General features: G+C 43.8%; 1 protein-coding gene and 1 long non-coding RNA gene across 6 annotated transcripts in view; one reads left to right on the top strand and one right to left on the bottom strand.

Annotated features, from left to right (window-relative positions):
* Positions 1 to 18102, top strand: part of PRKDC (protein kinase, DNA-activated, catalytic subunit) — an 82863-nt gene extending 64761 nt beyond the window's left edge. Inside the window, exons 73-86 of the mRNA XM_081013807.1 lie at positions 151 to 311; positions 771 to 982; positions 2333 to 2420; positions 2615 to 2758; positions 3441 to 3645; positions 5254 to 5321; positions 5589 to 5809; positions 6867 to 6959; positions 9251 to 9343; positions 10281 to 10352; positions 10706 to 10907; positions 13777 to 13965; positions 15665 to 15804; positions 16714 to 18102. Coding sequence (XP_080869933.1) covers positions 151 to 311; positions 771 to 982; positions 2333 to 2420; positions 2615 to 2758; positions 3441 to 3645; positions 5254 to 5321; positions 5589 to 5809; positions 6867 to 6959; positions 9251 to 9343; positions 10281 to 10352; positions 10706 to 10907; positions 13777 to 13965; positions 15665 to 15804; positions 16714 to 16918 — 2093 coding nt within the window. The 3' untranslated portion in view covers positions 16919 to 18102. The remainder of the gene's footprint in view (positions 1 to 150; positions 312 to 770; positions 983 to 2332; positions 2421 to 2614; positions 2759 to 3440; positions 3646 to 5253; positions 5322 to 5588; positions 5810 to 6866; positions 6960 to 9250; positions 9344 to 10280; positions 10353 to 10705; positions 10908 to 13776; positions 13966 to 15664; positions 15805 to 16713) is intronic.
* Positions 192 to 25334, bottom strand: LOC308481465. 5 transcript variants are annotated; one of them, XR_013988685.1, is made up of 6 exons: positions 25164 to 25334; positions 13215 to 13276; positions 6846 to 6931; positions 6705 to 6754; positions 5546 to 5752; positions 3521 to 3691 (listed from the first exon to the last, which is right to left on the bottom strand). It is a non-coding gene; the product is annotated as an uncharacterized lncRNA (long non-coding RNA). The 5 variants fall into 5 exon arrangements; XR_013988686.1 differs by having other exon boundaries at positions 25106 to 25334; XR_013988687.1 differs by lacking the exon at positions 25164 to 25334 and adding an exon at positions 24653 to 24981.
* Positions 25335 to 25458: the final 124 nt, after the last annotated feature.

The following is a 25458-nucleotide window of genomic DNA, read 5'->3' on the forward strand; positions in this document are numbered from 1 at the left end:
TGCTTAGAGCAGTGAGCTGCATTATCACAGACTAAATGTCTGAAAGAGGCCAAACAGAGTTAGCTCTTGTTTTTAAATATATAGGAAATACAGTTTTTCATTGAACTTTGCAAACTATGGCTTTCTGTTTGTCTTCTTGTGTCTTGTCAGATATAAATGCTGTGGATTTGCAGGCATTTCCAGCCATTGTGGTGGAGAAAGTCATCAAAGCTCTAAAACTGAATTCTGAAGAAGCCAGGTTGAAATTTCCCAGGCTGTTGCAAATTGTAGAAAAGTACCCAACAGAGACTTTGGGCCTCATGGCACAAGAGGTGAGCCTTCCCTTCCCTGTGGGCAAACAAAAATATAAGGTTGGTTTTGATATGACATAAAATTATTCAGGGTAGTAAAAATAAGAAGGGATTGCAAAGAGCTTTGAAAGGATCTCTCCAAACTGGGTGAGTGGGCAGTAAAATGGTGCAAATGCAGTTCAGTGTAAGGAAGTGTAAAACTGCTTTAGCAGCTGAACACAAGATTTACTTTTTTTATTCCCAGTTTAGTTAAGAATTCTTGTTTATTTCTGTGTTAACGTTCTTGGAAATGTGCTGTAATGTGCTTTGGCAAAGTCAACACTTGATGCAATTTTGATATCATCCATGCACACTACCAGACAAAAGTTACAAGAGGGTAAATGCTGCATTTTATTCTGTTGGCTCAGCTGAGATGGGTAGAAGAAATGTGTATTGTTTGCTTTTTGCCACCTTCACATACATTACATGTTTTTTAAACAGATTTCCTCAGTACCCTGTTGGCAGTTCATTGGCTGGATCAGCCAGTTGATGGCGATGCTTGACAAGGAGGAAGCAATTGCCGTACAACATGCAGTGGAAGAAATTGCCAACAACTACCCACAGGCTTTAGTGTATCCTTTCATGATCAGCAGTGAGAGCTTCTCTTTCCAGGAAACTGTCGTGGGCCATAGGAATAAGGAGTTTGTAGCAAGGTGAGGATGTTGAGCGATACATTTTTGGAAGCAAATAATCTTTATTGCTGGTAACAAGAAATTATACATTCCAAAAAGCACATACATCAGTCACAAGTTTACAGTATAGTACATTTTAAATTGAAGCGTTGGAGGTAGGCATTGTATCTTAAGAAATATAGGCGTTTCCCTTTTCTGCACTTCCTTAGCTGTTAAAGAGTTCCAATTTTGTAACATACTTCTCAGCAAAATTAAAAGTAACAACTGTTTTTATTTTCCTCCTCTTCCGTTGGGTGGTGTCCGATGCTTGCCTTCTACTGAGAGAAAGCCTGTTTGTGGAATAGTAGAGGGAGGCAATTTTCAGCGATGCTTCTTTTCCCCTGCAGCCCCACACTTCCTTCAGTATGTTCTGGAGAATCCCTCCACCCTCTGGAGCAAATTTTGAGAGGGATAGGCGGCAAGGCAGAGCAGGAATTGCTATAAATTGCTTCCTGCCCCTATTCCACCAGTTGGTGTGTTTTCTGTCAGTAGAAGGAAAGCCTTGGATACCACTTGGTCACTTATTGTGACGCTTACTTCTGGTGCTTGTGCAGGAGGCATCCAGCCCCACCTAATTTGCCGAGGGAGCTGTTCTAAGTTATTGCAGGCTATAAATTAGATTCACATGTTTTGTTTCATGCTTGCTCAGAGGAGCATGCTTGCTTTTGCTTCTCTTCTGCTTAGCAGCAGGTTGGAAATGGGGAGGAACCTTGTCTAGCCAGTACAAGTCTGGATCACATATCCTCACTGTCTAGGCTGGGGGGTGGGGGACATTTAACCCATTTTTACCTAAATTATCAGGAGGATGCGGGTGGTGCTGTGGTCTAAACCACTGAGCCTAGGGCTTGCCGATCAGAAGGTCGGCAGTTCGAATCCCTGTGACGGGGTGAGCTCCTGTTGTTCAGTCCCAGTTCCTGCCCGCCTAGCAGTTCGAAAGCACGTCAAAGTGCAAGTAGATAAATAGGTACTGCTCCAGCGGGAAGGTAAATGGCGTTTCCGTGCACTGCTCTGGTTCGCCAGAAGTGACTTAGTCATGCTTGCCACATGACCCAGAAAAACTGTCTGCAGACAAACGTTGGCTCCCTCAGCCAGTAAAGCGAGATGAGCGCCGCAACCCCAGAGTCATTCATGACTGGAGGGGTCCTTTTTACCTAAATACCTCAAGCACACTCACCATTTAGTGATAAATAATTCTGTTTGAGTATTGCAGTTTAAGAAAGCTTCTTTGGTGTTTTATGGAGGAATTGAGCTATATTATCTATTCACAAAGCAGAAGAGAATGCTTCTGCGATTATATTTCCTCTTCCCTTTGTGATGATTTATTCTTTATAGGTTGAAGACCAAATTGGACAGAGGAGGAGTGGTGCAAGGTTTTGTCCATGCCCTCGAGCAGCTGTCCAACCCTGCAATGCTCTTCAAGGTACAATGACTGAGTTCTTCATGCTGTGAGGGGATGTGTGATGTTTAAATGCATGCATGTGCTTTTTGAGTGTTGAGGGCACACCTGAATAACTATCAAAGCAGCCCGGTTTCCATTACTAGCTGCTATGTTTTAACTTTTGTCCTTTGGTTGGATGCGAGACGTGGTAAAGTGGTGTTATTCTGGATTCACAGGATTGGACCGACGATGTTAGAAATGAGCTGGGGAAAACTAAGAGGAGTAAAAATAACATCCAGGAGTTGTATGATGGAATGTTCCAGAATCTGGGAAATTTACAGGCTCCAGGTCTCGGGTTGTACAGAAAGAAGTTCATTCAGGCATGTATTATAGCACCTTTGGTTGAATGTTTTACATGTATAGCAGGAAAGTTAAAATATAATATGGAAAACCTGAATTAAATAATTGCATTTTATTATGGCCCTGAACATGCCCTGCACATCTGTATAGGCTTCAGAAATGGATGTTGTAGTTAAGTGTATTATTTACCACCACAGTCCTTGACCCTTTGTGTCATGGAACATTAGCAAAAATTAAAACAGTTCTAAAGGAGTGCAATCTGTGGTTCGTAAGATCAGGAATATGATTTCCAGTTCTAGCCCAAGTATAGCCACTGGTACTTTTGTTCTACTACGGAGATGTAACTGGTACTACTGAGTGGAGAGGAGTTGTCCTTCATCTGCATTCACAACTTCTGTAGGTTTTCTGGGTTTATCCATAGGAACAGCTGAGGCATATGTAAGTCAGTGCTGACCAGAGCTTAGTAAGAATTGTGGTTCTACCAATTTGAGATACTAGTAGCTGGCTGCTATGTTATCGGCATTGCATAGGAGTATGTCAAACACCTGCCTGTGATAGGGTGCAAGAGAAATTTAATAAGTTCTGGCATTTCACCAAGTGGTATTTCCTCCTCATTCAGCTATATCAAGTGATAAACTAGTTTAAGTACTTTGGCTGTTAACAAGAGTGAAAAATTATTGTGTGATTAAATTTCTGCTTCAGAAATTTGGGAAGGAATTTGACAAACACTTTGGAAAAGGAGGTTCCAAGCTGCTAAATATGACAGACAGGGACTTCAACAGTATTGTGGAGCCTCTTTTATTAAAGATGAGAGATTGTCAAAAAGAACCTGGAAATCTGAAGGAGTGCTCAACTTGGATGAGTGACTTCAAACCAGAATTCTTGAGGACTGAGCTGGAAGTTCCTGGTAAGCTATGGTTTCAGTTGGTAATCTGGAGAATATTCTTCCATTGCTAAATGAAATAATAGTTATTAAAGTTCATTTTTGTTTAATACACTGCATACTTAAGACCTACAGAGTGACTGACTGACTGACTATCTATTCTTAAAAGTAGATAAACTTTTATTCTTTGGCAGATACTTTCTGACCATTATGACATCTTCTAAGCAACTTTTGCAGGATGTAACATTTATTTAGGAGTTCTGTCCAAATGTATTACCAAAATCTAATAGTTCACGTTAAAATAAACACATACCGTATTTTTCGCTCTATAGGACGCACCTTGTTTTAGAGGGGGAGAACAAGAAAAAAAATTCTCCCCCTCTCTGCTCAGCGCCCCTTCAGCGAAACGGCAGGAGAAACGGAGCCCCTTCCATTTCTCCTCCCGCTTCGCAGAAGGGGCGCTGCGCAGCGCTCTCTCTCTGCGGAAGCCAGGGGAGTCTTGCTCTCCTGGCTTCAGCAAAAGGAACCCGAAGCCTCCAGAGCGCAGCGCGAGTTCCCGCTGTGCTCCAGAGGCTTCACGTTCCTTTCGCTGAAGCCAGGGGAGTCTATCCCTGAAGCCTGGAGCAATGCGAAGCCTCTGAAGCGCGGAGGGAGCGCTCCCTCTGCGCTTCGGAGGCTTTGCATTGCTATCACTGACACCAAGGAGCCTGCATTCGCTCCATAGGATGCACACACATTTCCCCTTAATTTTTGGAGGGGAAAAAGTGTGTCCTATAGAGTGAAAAATACGGTACCAATTGCAATGAATGATTGTGGTTGGAATTTATTTTAAAACCTGTAGTGGATCTAAGAGCCACAAAGTTAATGTCTTGCTGGTGACACGTCTGAAGCACAGAATATGTGGGCTCCTGTGCGAGACACTTTTGCTCCTTATTTGCCACCGTTCAGGACCAAGTGGCACCATGTATCCTTAGCAGCCACAGTCTTTTCTAAAAGAAAGGAAACTGAGCTGGGGGTTGTTCCCTGAAACCAGTCTTTGTCCTGCCTCCTCTGAGTCTGACATGGTTAGCAAGGCTGATAACCAGCAACTTATTTTGAGGGCAGTTTTGCTGTCATGATCAGGATTGTTAGAATAATGTTGGGAGCACACCCAGCACAAACAAGATCATGAGAAGAGTCTCTTAGCCACAGGAATTTTTTGCCAGTATAATGTTTCTACCTTACTCAGCAATTGTGGATAGGGTGGAGGGCATGCTGACCAGGACAGGAGGTCAAGGGACAGATTTTTGCTTTTTTAAATCCTTCCCTCAGTTGGAACCAGTGGGGGGAAATTAACCATGCCTAGCACAGCCCAGGGCCTCTTAAAGGGGCCTTGCATCTAAGACTTCCTGTAACCTGGCTCCAGAATGCCCCATTCTGCAGGATACAGATGTCAAAAACACCACCAGCAGTAGCTTTACACCCATGGAACTCTCTGCAGCTGATTTCCCCCCCTCTCAGTGGTAAAGGGGCACTTTCTCTGCATCCAAATCCCACCCCCCTCCATCCACTGGATCAGTAGGCTAGGAATGCACTGTTAATCACATAAATGTTTTGAAAGCTCCATTAAAGCATTACATTTTATTTATTCAGGTCAGTATGATGGTAAAGGAAAACCATTGCCAGAATATCATGCACAAATTTCTGGATTTGATGAGAGGGTATGTTACTATATTCATGTGCATATTTTTTCATGTGTCAATTGAAAGGTAAAGGTGCACTTACCAATATATTAGTAAGTGTGCATTGTGCATATAAACAGATATAAAATTTCACCAGATGTGGGTGATATCTATAGTAACTTTTTTCTGCATTCTCACACTGCAGAGAGATGCAGATGGACTTTCTCCTATAACATAATTTGTATATTGCAATGTTTTCTCACCCTTTCTTGAGTGAAAACCTTTTTCCACCCCATTTTGTCTAAGATAAAAGTTATGGAGTCCATCCGGAAACCAAAGCGTATAATTATCAGAGGTAGCGATGAGCGGGAATATCCCTTTCTTGTGAAAGGAGGAGAGGATCTCCGGCAAGACCAGCGCATTGAGCAGCTCTTTGATGTTATGAACACCATCCTTTCAAGAGATGCTGCCTGCAGCCAAAGAAACATGAAATTAAAAACTTACCAAGTTATACCAATGACTACCAGGTAGGCGCTTCCTGACCTCCTTCCAATATAGTATATGTGCTCCAGTCTTCGTTGCATGAATTAGGAGGAGAAATGTCTTTACAGCAGGCCCACCATATAAGGAAAACCTTGGAACATCTTTTGTAGGGTTGCTCAACACCATTAATTACAAACTGGCAATTTTTCGGCAAACCTTTGCTGTGTTGCTTGTTTAACTGCAAAGTTTACTGTGTCTTCCTGTGAACTCATAATTTTAAACGTGTGAGATATCCTGAAGAGCAGGCTGTGCATCTTTGCACTACCCAACCATCTTCCTTGACCATTTCCTATGCATTGCTTGTCTGAGCCTATAGAACATAGGGAAGATTTATCTATAGAGAAACAGTAACAACCAGGTAAATCCATGCATCACAGCAAGAAAGGAAGAAGCAGCATTAGACGCTTATCATAATGTTTAGCTGGTGCTTTATAATGGTAAAGGGACCCCTGACCATTAGGTCCAGTTGTAACCGACTCTGGGGTTGCGGCGCTCAGCTCATCTCGCTTTATTGGCCGAGGGAGCCAGCGTACAGCTTCCAGGTCATGTGGCCAGCATGACAAAGCCACTTCTAGTGAACCAGAGCAGCACACGGAAACTCCGTTTACCTTCCTGCCTGAGCGGTACCTATTTATCTACTTGCACTTTGATGTGCTTTCGAACTGCTGGGTTGGCAGGAGCAGGGACCGAGCAACGGGAGCTCACCCCGTCACGGGGATTTGAACCGCCGACCTTCTGATCGGCAAGTCCTAGGCTCTGTGGTTTAACCCACAGCGCCACCCGTGTCCCTCTGTGCTGCTTTATACCCCCTTATAAATGGATGCATATAATTTGCTTGAGTGAAGCAGATTTTTTTTTCAAACTTTACCTCTTGCTTACCTTTTTAATTCTTGTGTGAATGACATTTTAATACACTTTAAGTAGTGAAGCTAAAAAGAAGCGAAAAAAGTGTCTACTAGTTTGCATCCTCTACATTTTTTACCCCTTTATTAAATAATAATTTTCTGTGTTTGTTGTTACCTTGGCTATATTTTCTTTCAGACTAGGGCTGATTGAGTGGCTTGAGAATACCTGCACTTTAAAGGAGTTCCTTCTGAAGAACATGTCTGAACAGGAAAAAAACGATTATAACAGGTAATGAAGGTGCATAAATCTGTTTCTTAGATGTTAATGGCATTCTTTGGAGATAGGTGAAGTATTGTGAGAATAATATCCATAGGAACAATTGGCATTAATCATCAGAAGTCAAAGTACTTCCTATCTTAGATTAATAATTGGCAGCTATTTGTTTTAACGGGTAACACTTCACCTCTGACCTACACTTTCTGTCTGCTTCTTTAAACAAAGAGCATGTATCACCCGTGGCTTCTTCATCATTTTCTTATCAACAGATTGCTTTTTACAAGCAAAGGCTTTTTTAAAAATGTTAGTTTGAATTAGGAAGTGAACTTCAGTCAGAATGGAGAGTAGTATAAATGCATGTTCAGCATTGAAATCAATGGAAATGGATTATAATTCCTGTGATGGAGAATAAGGAGAATCTGGAGAGCCACAACTCTTAACTTGTCATTGTGACCAGAAACCATATCCAAAGCCTGTTCTGATCTTGGGACTAACTTGTACTCACATGAGCAAACCCTATAATGTTGAAAACAAACCAGTAAGTGTAGTGACAGGCAGTGACTTCAGAGGGGGAATTGTGGCTGTTTTATTCTTCCTCTGTCCTGCTGTTGCTACGCTGCTCCAGAACTAAACCATGGTTTGGCTTAACATTATGTGTGCACCCAGGCTTGTGGTTTGTCTTCTCCAAACAAATCATGAGCTGTCAAATCAAGAACAAGCTTTCGTTTTTACAGATCATGGTTTGTTGAGAGTGAGACAAACCACAGTTTAGCTCTAGATAGTGCAGTAGCAGTAAAAATGGGAGAAGATGAAAGTTTATCTTTGTGTGAACACTAGATTCTAGAAGTGAACTTTGCCTTGGAAGCAGAACATGTTTCGCTTCCTGTTGAGTGTGTTTCATTTGTAAAATTGAGTCCCCTGCTGGTATGGGAAAGCAGTTTAAGAATGTTTTGGTTTAAGAATGGACTTCCGGAACAGATTAAGTTCATAAACCAAAGTACCACTGTGTTGAAATTAAGGAGCATAGTTAAGTTAGTTCCATTATATTTCAGTGAGTCTGCTCTGAGTATGTGAGTTAAATACCACTCAGTATTCAAAGAGAATAGTGATAAACATAACAATCATGTAGAAAGTACTAATATTCAGAAACTGTTTCTTAGCTAGTGAAGCAAATTATACCGTATTTTTCGCCCTATAGGACGCACCGGCCCATAGGACGCACCTAGTTTTTTGGGGGGGAAATCAAGGAAAAAATTTTTATTTCCCCCCCAGGTTTGCGCAGCCATCCCCAAGCTAGAAGAGGGAGACGGAGCGCTCTGTCTCCCTCTTCTGCCTTTATGGACAGCCTCTCTAGCCTCCGTGGGGCAGCGGCTTGCCCCACTGTACCCCGAGCTTATGGGGCTGGCGATGGGGAGAAGCAAGCTCCGCCTCCCCGCTATCCCCCGAGCTTGTGGGGCTGGCGGGGGGGGGGAGAGAAGCAATATTGCTTCTCTCCCCCCCCCCCGCCAGCCTCCAGACCAGGTCGGGGAATAGCGGGGTGGCGGCGCTGCGCCTTCCCGCTATCCCCCGAGCTTGTGGGCTGCAGGCTGCTGCCCGCAAGCCTTGCGAGCCCGCGGGACCTCCCCCCGGGCTTGCAAGGCTTGCGGATAGCTTCCTGAAGCCTGGAGAGCGAGAGGGGTTGGTGGGCACCGACCCCTCTCACTCTCCAGGCTTCAGCGAAAGCCTGCATTCGCCCCATAGGACGCACACACATTTCCCCTTCATTTCTGGAGGGGGAAAAATGCGTCCTATAGGGCGAAAAATACGGTAAGTTATTCTTTACAAGTTTACACTTTTAAGGAGGTAGTTGTGGAATGAATTGAATTAACAGTGCTTTAAATGTATTGTGCCTCATTTGGAGTGTTTTTCACTGAGGAAGAACTTTCCAGTGTGTTCAATGCTGAAGAATCGGTTCATAAAGCTGTAGTAGCTGTATGTTACTTGGAAGAAGACAGAAGGAAATGACAAAGCTTGCTTAATGTGGTCACGAATGTGTTCTGCAAGTCAGGAACTTGTGTAATACTAGTGTGCCTATTGAAATAGAAATTTGCTATAAACAAACATTAAGGACAAAATATAGTAGACTCAGTACTTCCTAGGAGCTCGTTCTTCAGTGATGCTTGGAAACAGCATCTCCCTAAGTTCACTTTCAGAAATGGTTTGATTCATTAATTGCTCTTTAACAGCACAGTACCCCAATGCTTGTGGTGTTCCTTTCAGGTAATATAGAAGTAAATTACTTGCTTTCCCCCCTTTTTATTCAGCTACAAGGGTCCTCGTGCTGATTATACTGACTGGCTGTCCAAGATGGCAGAGAAGAATGCAAGCCCTGTTGCACGCTACACATACATGTACAAGTGAGTCTTAGAAATAATTGTTACCCATTTATCTCTCAGTGGCTTGTGATATCATCAGCCATGCTATCCTTCAACAGCTGTCCAAGTCAGGGGTGGGTGGCACCAGTTCCACCAATTCTATGATGTGTGGCCCTTCATTTGCCTCCTCCACGAGAGGTCTGGAGGGTGGCAACACTAGAGCAAGCCTTTTCTGCAGTGGCTTCCTGCTTGTGGAATGCTCTCCCCAGGGAGGGTTGCCTGGCCCCTTTGTTACATATCTTTAGCTACCAGGCAAAAACATTCTTCTTCTTCCCCCAGGCCCTTTGGCCAACTAAACAATCCATGGCCTTTTAAACTGTGTGTGGGTGGATTATTTTGTTTTTGTTTGTCACAAAGTTTTGTATTTTTGTGCTTTTATATTGTAACCCCACCCTATGTTCCTTGGATAAGGGTGGTATAGAAATTTGAAATTATGGTGATCATTAAGCTTCTTCCCTTACTAATGTGGCAGAGAGATTCTGATTGTGCTGCTGGCTACTGACTCATGTCCACAGAAAAACTGGGAGTTACAAACCCACTTCCCCATTCCTGCATTGGCTTGAAGAAGCCAGTTCTTACAGAAAACATTTCTCATGGCACCAACGCTAAAGGGCAATATCAAATGGTGTTGACCTGCTTGCATAACATATCGGCTTGCACAAACAGGAAATTCCTTTCTGCAGTCTCCCTCCACCCAACCAACCTACTCTAGAGGTTGTGGAACCCACCAAAGCAGGTGGACATGCAGCTCTGCTGCTACCATGCCGTGCCCACCATCTCTGCTTGGGAATATAAGAGAGCATATGGCCGGTCCAAAATGTTCAATTCAACCTAAGGGGGGGGGGGGAACAGTTGTCTCTGCTTGATTCCCATTTTCTAATTATGTGGTTATAATTGTCATTGCTTTGCTCACTTCTAGGAGAGCTGATCGTAAAGAAACAGTGATGTCTTTCCATCGCCGAGAGAACCGTGTTCCTGAAGACCTGTTAAGGTGTGTTCTTATGTAATATGGGTTTCAAAATAGTACCGAGGATTAATGTTGCTGAATGAAGGGTTGCTTCCAGTAATCCTCATATGGCCTCCTCATTTTTCCACATGCAGGCTGCTGGCCTGCAATTCCTATTAGAAACAAAACAAAACACCAACCCTCTCTTTGGGCCCTTCAAACTTCAGCCTGTGCCACACTGATAATCATCTAGCCCCTTCTCCAGTTTCCGATTATTAGCATGTGGGTGGAACAGTGAGGAAGATGGGCAGCTCTTTGTTCTGAATTCATAATGTTTCCCCTTCTTAGAAACAGCTGAAGCCAATCTTAATATGTATAAATATATTGCTTTTCTTAAGGAGGGCCTTTGTTAAGATGAGTACAACACCGGAGGCCTTGCTATCTCTGCGATCCCATTTCGCCAGCTCCCATGCGTTGATGTGCATCAGCCACTGGATTCTTGGTATTGGAGACAGACACTTATCCAACTTCATGATCAGCATGGAGACAGGTGGCATGGTGGGAATAGACTTTGGACATGCTTTCGGTTCTGCCACACAGGTATTCTCCTTTTCAAACTGTTTTTTTTTTTTTTAATATTAAATTGAATGGAATGCTAATAGGTCAGGGGGACTGTAAAGATTCAGAATCGCTCTTGCTTCCTCTTTGGGATATTTGTTTATTTTGCTTGTTAGTCAGGTGGAGCAGGATCTTGCATGATACTGCCTGTCCCCCCGCCCCACTTTTTGAACCTTGCACACTACTTAATGACATTTTCTGGTTTCCTTCAAAGTCTTTATTAGGCGTTACAGATATAGACCATCTTAAAACATCCCTATGCAAAATTTTAAAAATATATACAAAGAAGCAGCCACAGAAGATATATAGTAATAGAACTTCTTGAGTGTCTTCCTGTTAAATCATGCCATTCATCACTCTAAGAGTTACTGTTGACAGAAACTCAGCCACCCTTGCACCTCCAGGTTAATATCAGACAGGTAGAATCTGATATTTTCATTGTGCCATGATGTTAAATATGTATTTTCCCTCTTTTTGGATAGTTTAAGTACAACCGTACTGGTTGTACAGTGGACAGTAGAAAAGAATATGTTCTACATCCGCAATGTCTATCATTTCTAGGGATGTTTAAATATCTGCCCTTAACAAAGGCTAAGGGGAAAACATTAATTGGGCTAACATAAATGCACTGTGTTGGGTTGGAACTACCATATTTTTCGCTCCATAGGACGCACTTTTTCCCTCTTAAAAACTAAGGGGGGAAGTCTGTGCGTCCTATGGAGCGAATGCAGGGGGGAGGCAGGCAGTAAAAGCCCCCAAGAGCCGCACACAAGCTTCGCGCGGCTCTTGCGGGCTTTTCCCCAGGAGGGAGAAGGGACCGCCACTCCCCAACCTGTTCTGGGGATGGGGGAAGCTCGGGCTTCCCCCACCCCCAGGTCCGGGAGCGGAGGCAAGGCTGCCTGAAACCCCCAGAGCTCAGCGGCAGTTCGCACTGCACTCCGGGGTTTTCAGGCAGCTATCCGCAAGCCTTCGGAGAGCAGCGGGAGTTCTCGCTGTGCTCAGAAGGCTCACGGATAGCCGCCTGAAGCCTGGAGAGTGGGAGGGGTCGGTGCACACCAATCCCTCTGGCTCTCCAGGCTTCGCTTTGCTGGAGAGGCGCTGCACAGTTTTCCCTCTCTGCGCAGCGCCCCTTCAGCGAAGCGGGAGGAGAAATGGAAGGGGCTCCATTTCTCCTGCCGCTTAGCTGAAGGGGCGCTGAGCAGAGAGGGGGAGAATATTTTTTTCCTGTTCTCCCCCTCCTATGGTCAGGTGTCCTATAGAGCGAAAAATACGGTACTAGCTTTGAGATACACCGTATTTTTCGCTCTATAGGGCGCACCTAGTTTTCAGAAAGGGAAATCAAGGAAAGAAATATGATCCCCCCCCCCCAGCTCTGGGAGAAGCGGACAGGCTGCACGCAGCCTGTGCGCTTCTCCCAGACCTTCTACCTGCTATTCCCCCTCCCCCCGCAGGCGACTCCTGCGGGCTTTTCGACCAGGAGGGAGAAGGGACTAACGCAGGCAGTCGGTCCCTTCTCGCTCCTTGGGGAAAAGCCCCCAAGAGCGGCGCGCCCTTTAAAGGCTGCGCGGCTCCTGCGGGCTTTTCAACCCAGCTTGTGGGGCTGGCACTGGGCGGAAGCGCTGCTTTCCCCCACTGCCAGCCTCAAAGACCAGACTCTCCTGGCTTCAGTGAAAGCAACGCGAAGCCTCCGGAGTGCAGGCTTCGGAGGCTTAGCGTTGCTATAGCTGAAGCCAAGGAGCCTGCATTCGCTCCATAGGATGCACACACATTTCCCCTTAATTTTTGGAGGGGAAAAAGTGTGTCCTATAGAGCGAAAAATACAGTAAGTGATCCTGTTATTGGTTGTATTTAGCCCATAGAACTTGGGGGAGCAGATTTTCTTTACAGCTGACTCAATGTTTTGTTTTTCAATATCCCTTATTCTAATTTAGATATTATAAATATATAGTTCACTAGAATTATACATTAATTTCAAGTTTGTTGATCTTAATACAGAATTTTATTGTAACATCTGCCAAATAAAACTCAATATCAAAGGTTACCTCTCCTCAGATATCCCTAGCACGAAAGATGTAAAACAAGGTTGTGTTCCTGCCCCTTTCCTCTTTATTTTTATCAGATCTTCCATAGCACATCCAAAAAACAGAATCACATGCCCCCCCCCCAAATTAACCAAAACCCAGTCCCACTTTTACTGTATGTGGATGAAGTGACCTTATTATCACTGATGAGGATAGGTTTGAATTGTCTTTTTCTTCAGTGTAATATTTTAAAAGTATGCATACTCACCTGGAACATTCAGGGAATAATCCAGCCATTTTTAAGCAAGAGCTTGTTGTCATAGCAGAAGACTGGAAAAATCAAAACATGGTATTCAACTAAGTTTTATTCAAGGAAGACCCACTGAAGTTAATGGCCCTAACTCCCCCCCCCCCCCATGTTGAAGCATGACAATCTTTTTAAAACAAAAAACAAACAAAACCACCTCTATCATATTAATACAGTATTAGTAAAACCAAGATGGTGAGGATCTGGGTCTCCAATTCATGGTGGCTACAGAATGGATCACCTTAAATTGTTGAGTAAAAAGGCAGAAAGGAGAGCAAGATTTACATGGGCCAAAAACAGAGATGGCAAGCTGAAAGCTGCCGTAAGCTCCCTGAAGAAAAGGCAAGATAAACATATGCTGGTTTCATTAAAACAATTTCCCTTAAATATTATACTGAATTCTGCCTCTCCATAAATGACCTGTATGAAAGAATTATGAATCCTGGTGTATGAAGGAAAAGAGCAATTGTTAGTGGTTGAAAAATTCATAAATACATAAACTTTTGATTTTTCTTGTATGCAGTTTCTGCCCGTGCCAGAGTTGATGCCTTTCCGTTTGACTCGCCAGTTCATTAATTTGATGTTGCCCATGAAGGAATCGGGTCTTCTTTACAATGTGATGGTGCATTCCTTAAGAGCCTACCGTGCAGATCAAGATTTTCTCATTAATACTATGGATGTGTTTGTGAAGGAGCCTTCCTTAGATTGGAAAGTAGGTTCTTTTTTTCATCCTGGTTTGTCTAAACAAAGTGAAGAGGAATGGTTATGTGACTGCTGTAAGGTAGGGGGTAGCCGTTGTCGTGACCACCAGACATAGTTGGACTACAACTCCCATCATTCTGGGCTACAGCCCATGCAAGCTGGGGCTGATGGGAACTAGAGTCCGGCAACATTGGCTACCTCTGCTGTAAGGAAAAGAGTGATTTGTAAAACTTCCTATTTGGTACACAGTGATATAGTTGCAGTTTCCCAATGTTAGGTTGCATTGTTCTGTTTGTGGCAGGGAAGGCTTGCCACAAACAGTGCATATGCCAGGAGGATTGAGATGGGAAAGAGAGGAAAGAAAATATGGGTGGGAATACCATTCATGAGAGCAGGGATTTAGGGAGGGAGGAGTCAGATAATGGAGGGAGGAAGAAAGAAAGATCTGGCTTAGAAGAGGTAGGGGATGGTTTGAGAAGTGAGTTGTTGATCAACAGAGACAGAATGTAACGAAGAATGCCCCACAGTCTATTGCTTTGAGGTAGGTCAGGGGGACAATTACCGTATTTTTTGCTCTATAGTTTGGCGGGGAGGAAACAAGAAAAAATAAAATTCTGAATCCCAGAAGCCATAACATCAAGAGGGATCTGGCTTCTGGGATAGCCTCTTGCTGTTCTGGCTTCTGGGACAGCCCGCAAAGCTTCCAGAGGGCAGCGGGATGAAGGCACCCCGCTGCCCTGTGGAGGCTTTGCGCAGCTAACCCCGAAGCCTTTGGAACGCAGCACAAGGTCCCGCTGCGCTCCAAAGGCTTCAGGCGGCTATCCCTGAAGCCTGGAGAGCGAGAGGGGGTCGGTGCTCCAGGCTTCAGCAGAAGCAACGCATAGCCTCCGTAGCGCTTTGGAGGCTTTGCGTTGCTTTCGCTGAAGCCAAGGAGCCTGCATTTGCTCCACAGGATGCACACACATTTCCCCTTAATTTTTGGAGGTGAAAAAGTGCATCCTATAGAGCGAAAAGTATTAGCCAAAACGTTGGATGAAAATTCATGTTTTTAAAGGATTCGTTACACAAAGTAGTTTGTAGCACATTAGTCATTTTTAGAAAACACTTCATTTAAGAGTGTGCAGCCTTCCAATACCACCTTAGTACTGCCGGAACTCATGAAGTTAGTTCTCATTCCATGCCAGCCTGATAAAGTAAGAAATCCAGGCACTCACCCACAGTTCCTTTTGACAGCAGCAGCATCTTTACCATAATCTGGAACAAAGCTAACTTGGGAAGGAGCCACCCCATAAGGACTACTCCCATACATCCATGACCTACTATAGCAGCATGGCAAGGGCACACACTGCAGGGTTCCCACTGTGAACAATCAAAAGGCCTTCAGAAGGGAGGAATTGCATGACAGTCCTTTGAAGGAGCTTATAACAAAATTTTAAAATAAGATCGACTACTATAGTTATCTTTACATCATTACTCGTCCAGTCAGTTATTAGAAAAGTGTGCACTTTCTGTATTGAAAATCTAAGCAATACTAAAGAACCATAATGCCATTTTCCTATCATTTTTACCATATTCACGCCCCCTCAAATATCTAAATATCAGGCATGTCTGTCATGCCTTGTACTTAATATCATGCCTTATGCTGTGATGTATACTGTGAAGACTGCAGTACTGTTTTTCATGATTGGCTATGTGCCATTTCTTTCCAGAATTTTGAATTGAAGCAGCTGAAAAAAGGAGGCACATGGACTAAGGAAATAAACACAGAGGAGATTAATTGGTACCCCATTCAAAAAGTAAATTTTGCAAGAAGAAAATTAGCAGGTGCTAATCCAGCAGTGATTACCAGGTATATGTTTCTCTCAAGCGTTTTGAAATGTTCAGCGTGTCGATTTGCTTTCCTAAATGAGGCTGTGTGCAAGCACAGAACTCATAAAGTGTGTGATTGAATAGAAACAAAAATGAATAATTGCTGGGGACCTGCAGTAATTATCTAGGTAAATTTGGAAGTTGAGCACCTTGGTGCATTTGCAGAAAGGAAGCCCACATTTTAAAAATTAAAAAATAAAGCATACTTAGCAAGCAGGGTCAATGCTGCAGCCCCATTGTCTGAAGGCAGGGCTGCCAGAAGCCAGGCTTTTTTAAAAACAACGGATAAACCAGAAGTTGAACAATAAATACTGAGTAAGGGAAAAGCTGACCTGTGCATACAGCTCTTGAGCTAAAGAGAGAGAGAGAAATACCATATTGGCCCAAATATAAGCCACACCTTTAAAATTCAAGTGAGGGGGAGACAATACCCAAATACTGTGGTAAATCTGGTTATGAACTTAATTCGTTCTGGAGGTCCGTTCTTAACCTGATGTACCACTTTAGCTAATGGGGCATCCCACCGCCACCGCGTGATTTCTGCTCTCATCCTGGGGCAAAGTTCTTAACCCGAGGTACTACTTCCAGGTTAGCGGAGTCTGTAACCTGAAGTGTTTGTAAGCTGAGGTACCACTGTAAAAGCCGCTCCCTTAAAATTCCGTAAACACTCACACCCATTCCATTTTACCGTATGTCTGTTTCAGTAGCGATATCGTAAAAGCCAATTTTTGTAAGGTCACGAATTTAAACCACACTTTAACTTTTCACTGTCAGACTTTGGGGAACAAGTGAGGCTTATATTCAGGCCAATACGGTATTGCATCTGAATAGGGAAACTTGGGTACACTGCTTGATTTTAATATCAGTGATTTAATATCATTTTTTAAAGCGATGAATTACGGCTGGGCCATGAGAAATCAGCTGCCTACAGGGATTATGTTTCTGTGGCACGAGGAAGTAAAGAATATAACATACGAGCCAGAGAACCAGAGGATGGACTTTCAGAAGAAACACAGGTGAAGTGCCTTATAGACCAAGCCAGAGATCCAAATGTCCTTGGCAGAGTTTGGGAAGGATGGGAGCCCTGGATGTGAAAAACTGAATCCTCATCAGTGCCTGTCTGCTAAGATTACCAGAATATTTCAGTTTATCTTGGAAGTGAAGACTGATCTAACTGTGTACTTAGTAACAAAGAAGATGGTATTTAATGCACGTGAGTCGAAGTTGTGACGTAGCAGAAGAATTTCAATGATATATGCTGACAATTTGTTAATGTCACATTGTTTGAGGTATTAAATTAGGGAAACTTAAATCATTATGTTTACAGCTCAGTAATTACACATTTAATTGCTGTTGCTAATGAAGGAAAATAAAAAAACAAACACTGCCTCCCCAAAACTTAGGAAAAGCCAAAAGAAAAACTAAAGTTGTGACTTTGCTATAGACAGAAGAGGAATCACAATCTTACGTTCTCTAGTGATTTGCTATTGATGTAAGTAGGTGACTTGCACAATTATTTGTGTTAATTAGTGCAACTTTGTCTGCACCAGATGTGTGGTTCTATAACAGCTAACCTTAAGCTGACATTTGAATATGTGATACCCCAAATAAGCAGCAGTAGTCATGCCAGTAGTCCTTAGGCAATAAAGAACTATCAACAAATTCAGTATCTCATGAAGATGTTTTCTTTCTGTTGCCAACTTGGCTGTAATTCTAATAATGAAACAGGCAAAGTTACAACTTCTATTGCTCCCAAACTTGGAGAGGGGCAAACTCTGCTTTTGGAAGATTAGGGAATATTTGATACTGAGGCATGTTGGTAAAATGTTACTAAACGAAGTCTTCTGTTTACTCTCTCATGACTTCTGTGCATTGTGAAGCACAGCAAAAAAAAATTTCTCTCTTAAAAGATATACATTTACTTGGTTTTGCACTGAGGTTTTCTTCAATAGTTCATTACCAAAGGAAAAGCAAGGTGAAAACCTTGGAACAAATATTCTGTGATTAGTGCAATATTTTGAATGAATGGGGATTATTTGACAAACCTATTTAAATCACCTTCATTTCAACAAATGTTACAATGCAGCTAATAATACTTCTGTAGCTTCATTTTGTATTTTAAAAGCATAAGAATGCAAAAACAGTTTAGAATACATTAATTAGATATGTCCTAAAACCACTTTTAAAAAAAAGTCTTTCCACTTACAGAGAAATCTCCACAATAATAGAACTGTTCACCTTTTATATATTTGTTATCAATAAAAATGTCAAGATTGGAGAGTGATGTGAAAGTGTTTTCAATATATGACTTCAAACAAGTGTGCTTGCATGTCTGTGTCATTATGTACATTTCAGAGTCTGAGCAAGACACCTTTTTGCACAGGCCTTTTGGAGTAGAAGATGGGATCAGCACATCTGTCTGATTTAACCTTTATGGTTTTATTGTACTATTCCAGGGGCATATACCAGGGTTTTTTAGGGGGGAAAGTCCCGTTTGGGAGAAGTTCAGGTAAAAGTTGTTGAGCTTTATTTAAGGGACCAGAACGACCTGTTGGACAACCCTGTACTATATGATGAACTGGGATTCCATGGTTAAGGGTGGACTAAAAATTCTTATAAAGTAAAATAAATGCATTATTGCAAATACAATTTGATAACACACAGGTATGTGATAAGGTGCAACCACTCACAAATCAGGTATCTGCCTCAGATATCCTTTTGTTCATTCCCTCATCTTACAGAGCACTTTACCCTCCAAGCTTACAGGTCAAAGTTCCAAGTTTATAATTTAACCAAGTCCTTAATTGATGTCATGTATGCATAGCAGCGTTTTCAATCAGGCAGTCTGGTGGAAATGACATAGCCAGCAATAATTAAGATTTCAAAGGTGGAAGATCTGGTTGTCAAAAGGTTTAAATGTCCAAGGCTACAAAGAGACAACAACTCTTTGCCTCCCCTGCTCAGTATTACTAGGTTGCTCCCAGTTCCAGCCCCCCCCCCCCCCGCACTGCCTATCATGCTATATACAAATTTCAAACTCATTCACTTGAGTGCTAGTGGTTATGCAGCCAAAACAGCACCATCCACACACAAGGGCCAAATCTGCAAGGTTAGGGGAAATCTAGCAGGTTACGAGTCAAGGCCTCGCTTTATGGTGAAATAAGAGACATGGACACAATTATTTTAGGTTAATGGGCTAAAAAAGGCCTCTGCAGGAAGTCACACAAGGGTTAACAACCTGTAGGGGGAGCTTGTTAGTGCAAATAAACTGGAAGCTTTCCCCTAGGAGTCACCCCACCACCTGGGCATCAGACAGGAACCACACAGCCAGATTCCTTTAATGGAATACCCTTCAAGGGGAGGGGTAGGTGATGGCCACAACCTCCCCTCCAACACACAACGCACTTTCCAATGCCTAAATGCCAAACCTAACAAGGTAGGTGAAAAACCAAGTGGCTTTAGCCAATCTGCCAAGTGGAAAAAATTTCTACCAGGCCCCTTCAGCAGGCGACCAACCGAGGTCCATAGCAAGGTCAGGTGTTGAATGCATGACATTAGAGGGAGAGTGGTCGGGAGATCCGTGCGTGCAGGATCCAAACAGGCGGAGCTCGGGGCCCTGGGCAGCTTTAAATGCAGCAAAACCATGCCCCCCCCCGCCAGCCGGATTGGCCGGCTGAGGGAATGACGCGGGCCCAGGACTCCCTGTGATGCAGGGGGCCCGACCACGCCCCCTGCGAAGCATGGGAAGTGAGTCCCGCTCGCAACCCCTCCCCTCACGGAAGAGGAGAGGCTTTCCCATGTCACCAGTCATAAATCACTCAAGTTCCAGGGACTGTGAGGATCTGCGTCTCATCACAAGTCATGTGCTGCAGCCTAAAGAACTTGTGGCCAAGTTTCCACTGAAATGTTAGTCACTAGGACCATGGCTCAGGCTACCTTAATGGGCCCTTTCTGTCAATGTTTCTGCCTCCATGGCCAAGCAATGGTTGTGACTATTTGCAACTCTCCTCAAAAAGGGAACAGTGGAAGTATGTCCACACAAGGCAGCATATTTCACAGTGATGTTCTGGAGCATAAAAGACCCAGTGCAAATTGGCAGTTTATTCTGTTAGAATTTAATCCATTTTAATTATTATTGTCTTGCATTGTTACTTCATATAGTTGGTCAGTTCTTTGAAGGCAGCAAAAAATAACATTTGCTGCATATCAAGCCAGTATTAATCACACTCCTTTAACAGGACAATGCATTTTCCAGGCAGAGCAAATGATTAAAGTTTAACTACCTACCTAGCTAAACATTCTCTGCTGCTAACAGACACTCCACTATTTCATCCCTTCTGCTATGTAAAGTGACAAACCTTTGGGGCCTTTCCAGTGAGGATACTGACTTTAGTGCTCACAAAGACAGTCAGACCAAAGCTTTGGTATTAAGTGGCTGCAGCAACATTAGCAGAAACACATTAAGTTCCAATAACAACCAAAATGAAACTAATACTCATAATGAGATAGTAGGTGGATGGGGTGGGGGAACATTTTCATACATACTGATTAATAGGCCCCCCACAATCCCAAGCCAGTGAGCCATGAGAGTTGTACCAAGCTGATTATCAGTTTGATGTTTCCAAACTCAGCCCTACCCTTTCTTTCCTCTGCACTCCCCCAAAACTCTGGCTATGGTAGCTACTGTAGCACTTGCGGATTTCTGAGCTGGCAAGGGCATTTTCAACTACACAAGCATCCCCCACCCCCAACATGAAAGGAGTAGAAATAAAAGGCAAAACCTATAAACTAGGGCTCTTCACAGATAACCTAATGGTCACAACACCAGACCCCATGAACAGCCACCTTAACCAAAGAACTCAACACATTCGCAATAGTGTTGGGCCTACAGGTGAACTTTACAAAATCTGATGCCATGTGTTTCAACACTATGATCCCTCATATCCAAAAAGAATTCACTGACACCACACACAAAAAACACAACCTTGCTGCACCAAATCCAGATAGTTAAGGTTCTTGGTTATTTGTACCCCTAACTGTACCTCCACAACTACAACTCCATATGGGGGGAAATTAACAAAGACTTGAAGAAATGGAATAAAGCCAACTTCACCCTCTCAGAATACCCATGATCAAATTTTATAACGCAACCAAAAGTAACCTACCTATTCCAAACTCTCCCAATGTGAATTTCCCCAACCCAACTCCGTAAATGGCAGAAAAAAGCTACATTCATTGATCTCACACAACAAGCCATGAATAATACCCAAATACCTGCATCTCCTCTCCTCAGAGGAGGAAGATGAATTCCCAACATAGAACTGTATTACATCGCCAACCAAATGTGCCACACAATCCCATACAACCTAGTAGACGAAACAAAACAATAGGTGCATATGGATACAATTCCCACAGTGTACCCATTCCTCCCACAAACTAAGGAAAATTCCCACAACACTAAACAGGTTCACACAGGAAAGAAAAAGTAGGAAAACTACTCCAACCCCATCCCCATGAATCCCCCTGGCTCACCACCCAATATTCTACCATGCAGCCCGAAGCTTCCAAATAAAAACATGGCACACCAAAGGCCTACACTGCATAACAAGACATCTACAAAAATGACAAACCAACACAGGAAATACTAAACAAACTAGAAGACTATTGTAGTCTTGTGCTGAGCAACAATGAGCAGAGCTCAGGGGAGTGGGAGGCCAGCCAACCAGAAGAGTCTCTGAGGTGTACTTGCCTGGAGGCAGAGTCGGTAGCCAAAGTCAGGTCCAGTCCTGGGGTCAGGCAAACAGCAATCCATGTGGTCAGGCGGTCCAGGGGCTTAGGGAATCGGATGCTCAAGGGTCAAGACAAGCAGGAAGCAACAAGGTAGGGCCAGAAACTACAAGCATAGTTACCAGCACCTAACTGCTGCTGGAAGCTCTGCTTAAGAAGGCTGAAGCCAGCTGGTTCTCATCAGCTTTCTCCTCTGAGTACTTGATGGCTGATCAGTTGCAGGTGGAGTCACTCCCCCTTCGGGCTGCTGTTCAGAAGGCAAAGCTGACTCCTGGCCCATGACAGAGACACTCAAATATCCTGGCTAACTCACAACCAACTACACACCTGCTTAAATAATCCAGCAATAAAAGCAGCAGCCACTAGGCCTGACTGCCTTTGAAAAACTCCTCCTAATAACTGAGGAACACAGCAGGGGGATGGTATTCACAGTATACAAAATAGTAGTCCATGACCCCTCACAATAAAGACCAATGAGAGAATGAGATAGCATATGAAATAAGCCCTACCCAATGGTCTAAACCAGTGGTTTTCAACCAGTGTGCCGTGGCACCCTCAGGTGCCTTGAATGATGGTCAGGCCTCTTAGAAAAGCTAAGCAACATATTGAAATTAACACTGGGACAAACAAAAGAGGATGCCATCACCCTGGTGTGGCTTCCCTTCAAGACAACAACCTAAACTCCCCAACAGCAAATGAATTGATATGGCTAACCTGACCCAACGACCCACCCCCCATGCACACAACCGAAACTTGCAACAATCAATGAAATGCAGCCAACCAGGCCCTGGGATCTCCTTTATCTCACACCAACAAAAACAAATAAATGAATAACCTAACTAACCACATGACGCTGACACAAATCTCCACACATAAACCATCATTACCCCACTTATTTCTCTCACGTCTCACTCCTACTCACCTCCCCTGCACTTCACAATGATAGCAGTGGCTTACAGCAAATGTAACTGACCTGTAGAAAGGACTTTATGAACTTAAAGCAGAGACATATGTAACTTTGTTATCCATTAAAATCTCTCAATAAAAAAAAAATTAAACCCTATACAAGCGCCTTACCTTACAGCAGCCTTCTGCACATGTGGCAGAAAGCATCCACATCCAGAAACCTATTTCCTATACATAGTTCAACCTCTGCTGGATAAGTGCCAATGGGTTTTGTTTTTTCTCTGCAGATTTCACTGGTTGTGCTGCCCTAGTCCCACTATTATTAGTATGTTATAAATTTTTAATTATTTTTTTAAAAAACAGAACAAATATATAAATGTAGTTTTCTGATGTAACTGAAAGCCTAAGAGGAACATGGAAAGCCGCCTTATACCAAGTCAGACTGTTCATCCATGGTGCCCAGTATGGTCTAGACAGTACTGCCTAGCAGCCATTCCCAGCCCAGACTGGAGATGCCAGGGATTGAACCTATAACCTTTTGAATGCAAAGCATGTGCTCTTATCTACAACCCTTTGCTGACCCAGTGAATGAGAACCTATCTACATTTTAAACTCACATTTCGTGAATGACATTGACATGGTACAGTATTCAGAAAACTGGGACCTGTACCTTGGTGAGGGTACTGAGACACATCTGCCGGAGAGTCCCAACCTGTCACATAAAACTGCAATTCTCAGTATCCCTCAAGGAGAGGGAATAACTGATTGGACAGATTTCAGCAAAATACCAAGCAGCTTCTACGTCACACTGGCAGTTGAATGCACATCTCTCCTGAATGCCACCAAATTATTTCCCTATGGATCATACCCTTAAGCAGAAGGAGAAGTGGAGAACCTGTGAGGTTTTTCTAGGAGCTAAACAGGAGGCTGAGCTCTGTGGATGCCCAAGTGCAAGATGCCAAACCAAGGATTTTATTCATCAGAGGTTACTGCTAGGTAGGTGCCTGGATTTTTTTAATCCTTGCCCTTAACTGAGACATTTTACCAGTTGCCACTAGGGTCACTTTTTGTTGTTGTTGCTGTTGTTGTTGTTTACCCATATTCATAAATAAATTGTTAGTTGCACTGTTAGTATACTAGGTTGTCATTAAGTGTCCCAAGGCAAGCTGTGAGACTTGCAGTGCAACTTTAGAGTTTTGTTGCTGAACATTTTCATTTGTTTGCAATAGCTGTCAACTTGCTCTAAAAAAAACATACAAGACAAAAGTGCTGTGAAGCTTGCATTTTTTAATAAACCAACTGTGCTAAGCTCAATATGCTTTGTTGTTGTGATTCTCTAAATTATTTGTGGTACTTTACCTGAAAAATATCTCCTACTTAAACTTCAGTCTGTGCTATTTCTGGCCTTAAATGTTTCCTCCTTGGAGGAATAATTGTGGAAAAGCTTACTAAATGTTTTTATAGATATTCCTCCCTTTCTGATGTTCATTTTCAGCATTAAATTTATGATTTCTTTGTCCTCTACTTCATGCATGCCTATTTCTAATGGTCATATGGAAAAAGAATCACCTGTTGTTACCTGCAGTTTGCACATATTTTTATCATCCAGAATATTACTACTGTACAGTATTATTGCGATATTCAGCCACAAGGGGGCAATGTTTTGACGGTTATACTAAGGAGATAAATCAGCGGGTATTTTCTGTGTGAAGTAAACATAAAAGCAGCTACAGAGGGGGAAACTGGCACGGCAAAGCAAAAGAGAAATATTACTTTGTGTCCAATTACTTTGTGTTTTTAAAAGATGGACCAGCTTTACGTCGAGGACTGACGAGGAGGCCAGTCCATATTTTGGCCATTTTTTCTAGCTATGAAATGGGCGCTAAATGTCGCTCAAGTCTATAGCAAGGCAAGTTAACTTAAAAAAAATTCCGATGGACTCAGATATCCAGCTTTAAGGGCAACGTTGGTAAACGCAAGATAAGCTGACTTTCGGGTGTTTTCAAGGCACCTCCTGCTATTCTAATCAGCGTACCCCCGACCCTTCTGACGTTACAGTAAATGTGCCTCTAGTCTGCCTTGCTAAACTATCGTCCAAAGCCTGTGTTCAAATGTCATTACTGGGTTCAACTAGCCTTCAGCGAGTCGCAACGATCTACGACGATTCCAGGAAGGGAGGCAAAGTCAGGCGAAGTCGCCAACGGGAATAGCTGCAACCACATGTGGCTGCCAGAAGCAAAGCCCCAGGGCTCCCCTTCTCTCAAACGCTGCCGTCGGTTCTCTTGACGTCTCACTGACATCAGTAGCTGCGCTGCCTAACCCAACAGCCAAGGGGGGAGGCGCGGGGTTGTTAGGAACAGATCCATTCCTACAAATCCGGACGCAAGCACAGAAAAGAAAACAAAAGGGGGGGCACCCCAGGAAATAAGCTAGGAAGGCTCCTGCGCCCTCCCAATCCCCCCCCCCCCGCTGCACATTATTGGAAATCCCACCACGGCTCCCAGCGGAAGGTGCTGCCCCGTGCAGCTGGGGGGGGGGGTAAGCTTCGTGCGCCCCAGGTGTCCCTGCTCCAACTGCCCTCGCTACACCTGGCAGGACGGCGTGTCGCCCCACTTTCTCCTGCGCGGAGGGCTTGAGGAATTTGACCTGGGGAGGGAATCCGCTTCAAAGCCCCTGGGCCGGAGAGACGACACTCTCGCTGCTCGCGGCTCCCCAGACGCGGCAAGACACCAACCCGGGTGGGTTCGGGTTTTTCCTCCCTCCAGGGGGCGCCCTCGATGTACGGCAGTGGGGGGGGGAGAGTGGGCGGGAGGAGGAAACGGCAGTCCCCGGTCGCTGCCCTCCGGATCAAAGGTGGCAAGGCGGGGGGGGGGGGCCGTTGAAGCACATCCCGCCCAGACCAATCCCTGACGGCTGCGGCTGCTGCCGCTCCCGCCGCCCC

Source organism: Podarcis pityusensis, assembly GCF_964106645.2.
Source record: "Podarcis pityusensis genome assembly, chromosome: 7".
In the NCBI taxonomy this organism is placed as follows: Eukaryota; Metazoa; Chordata; class Lepidosauria; order Squamata; family Lacertidae; genus Podarcis; species Podarcis pityusensis.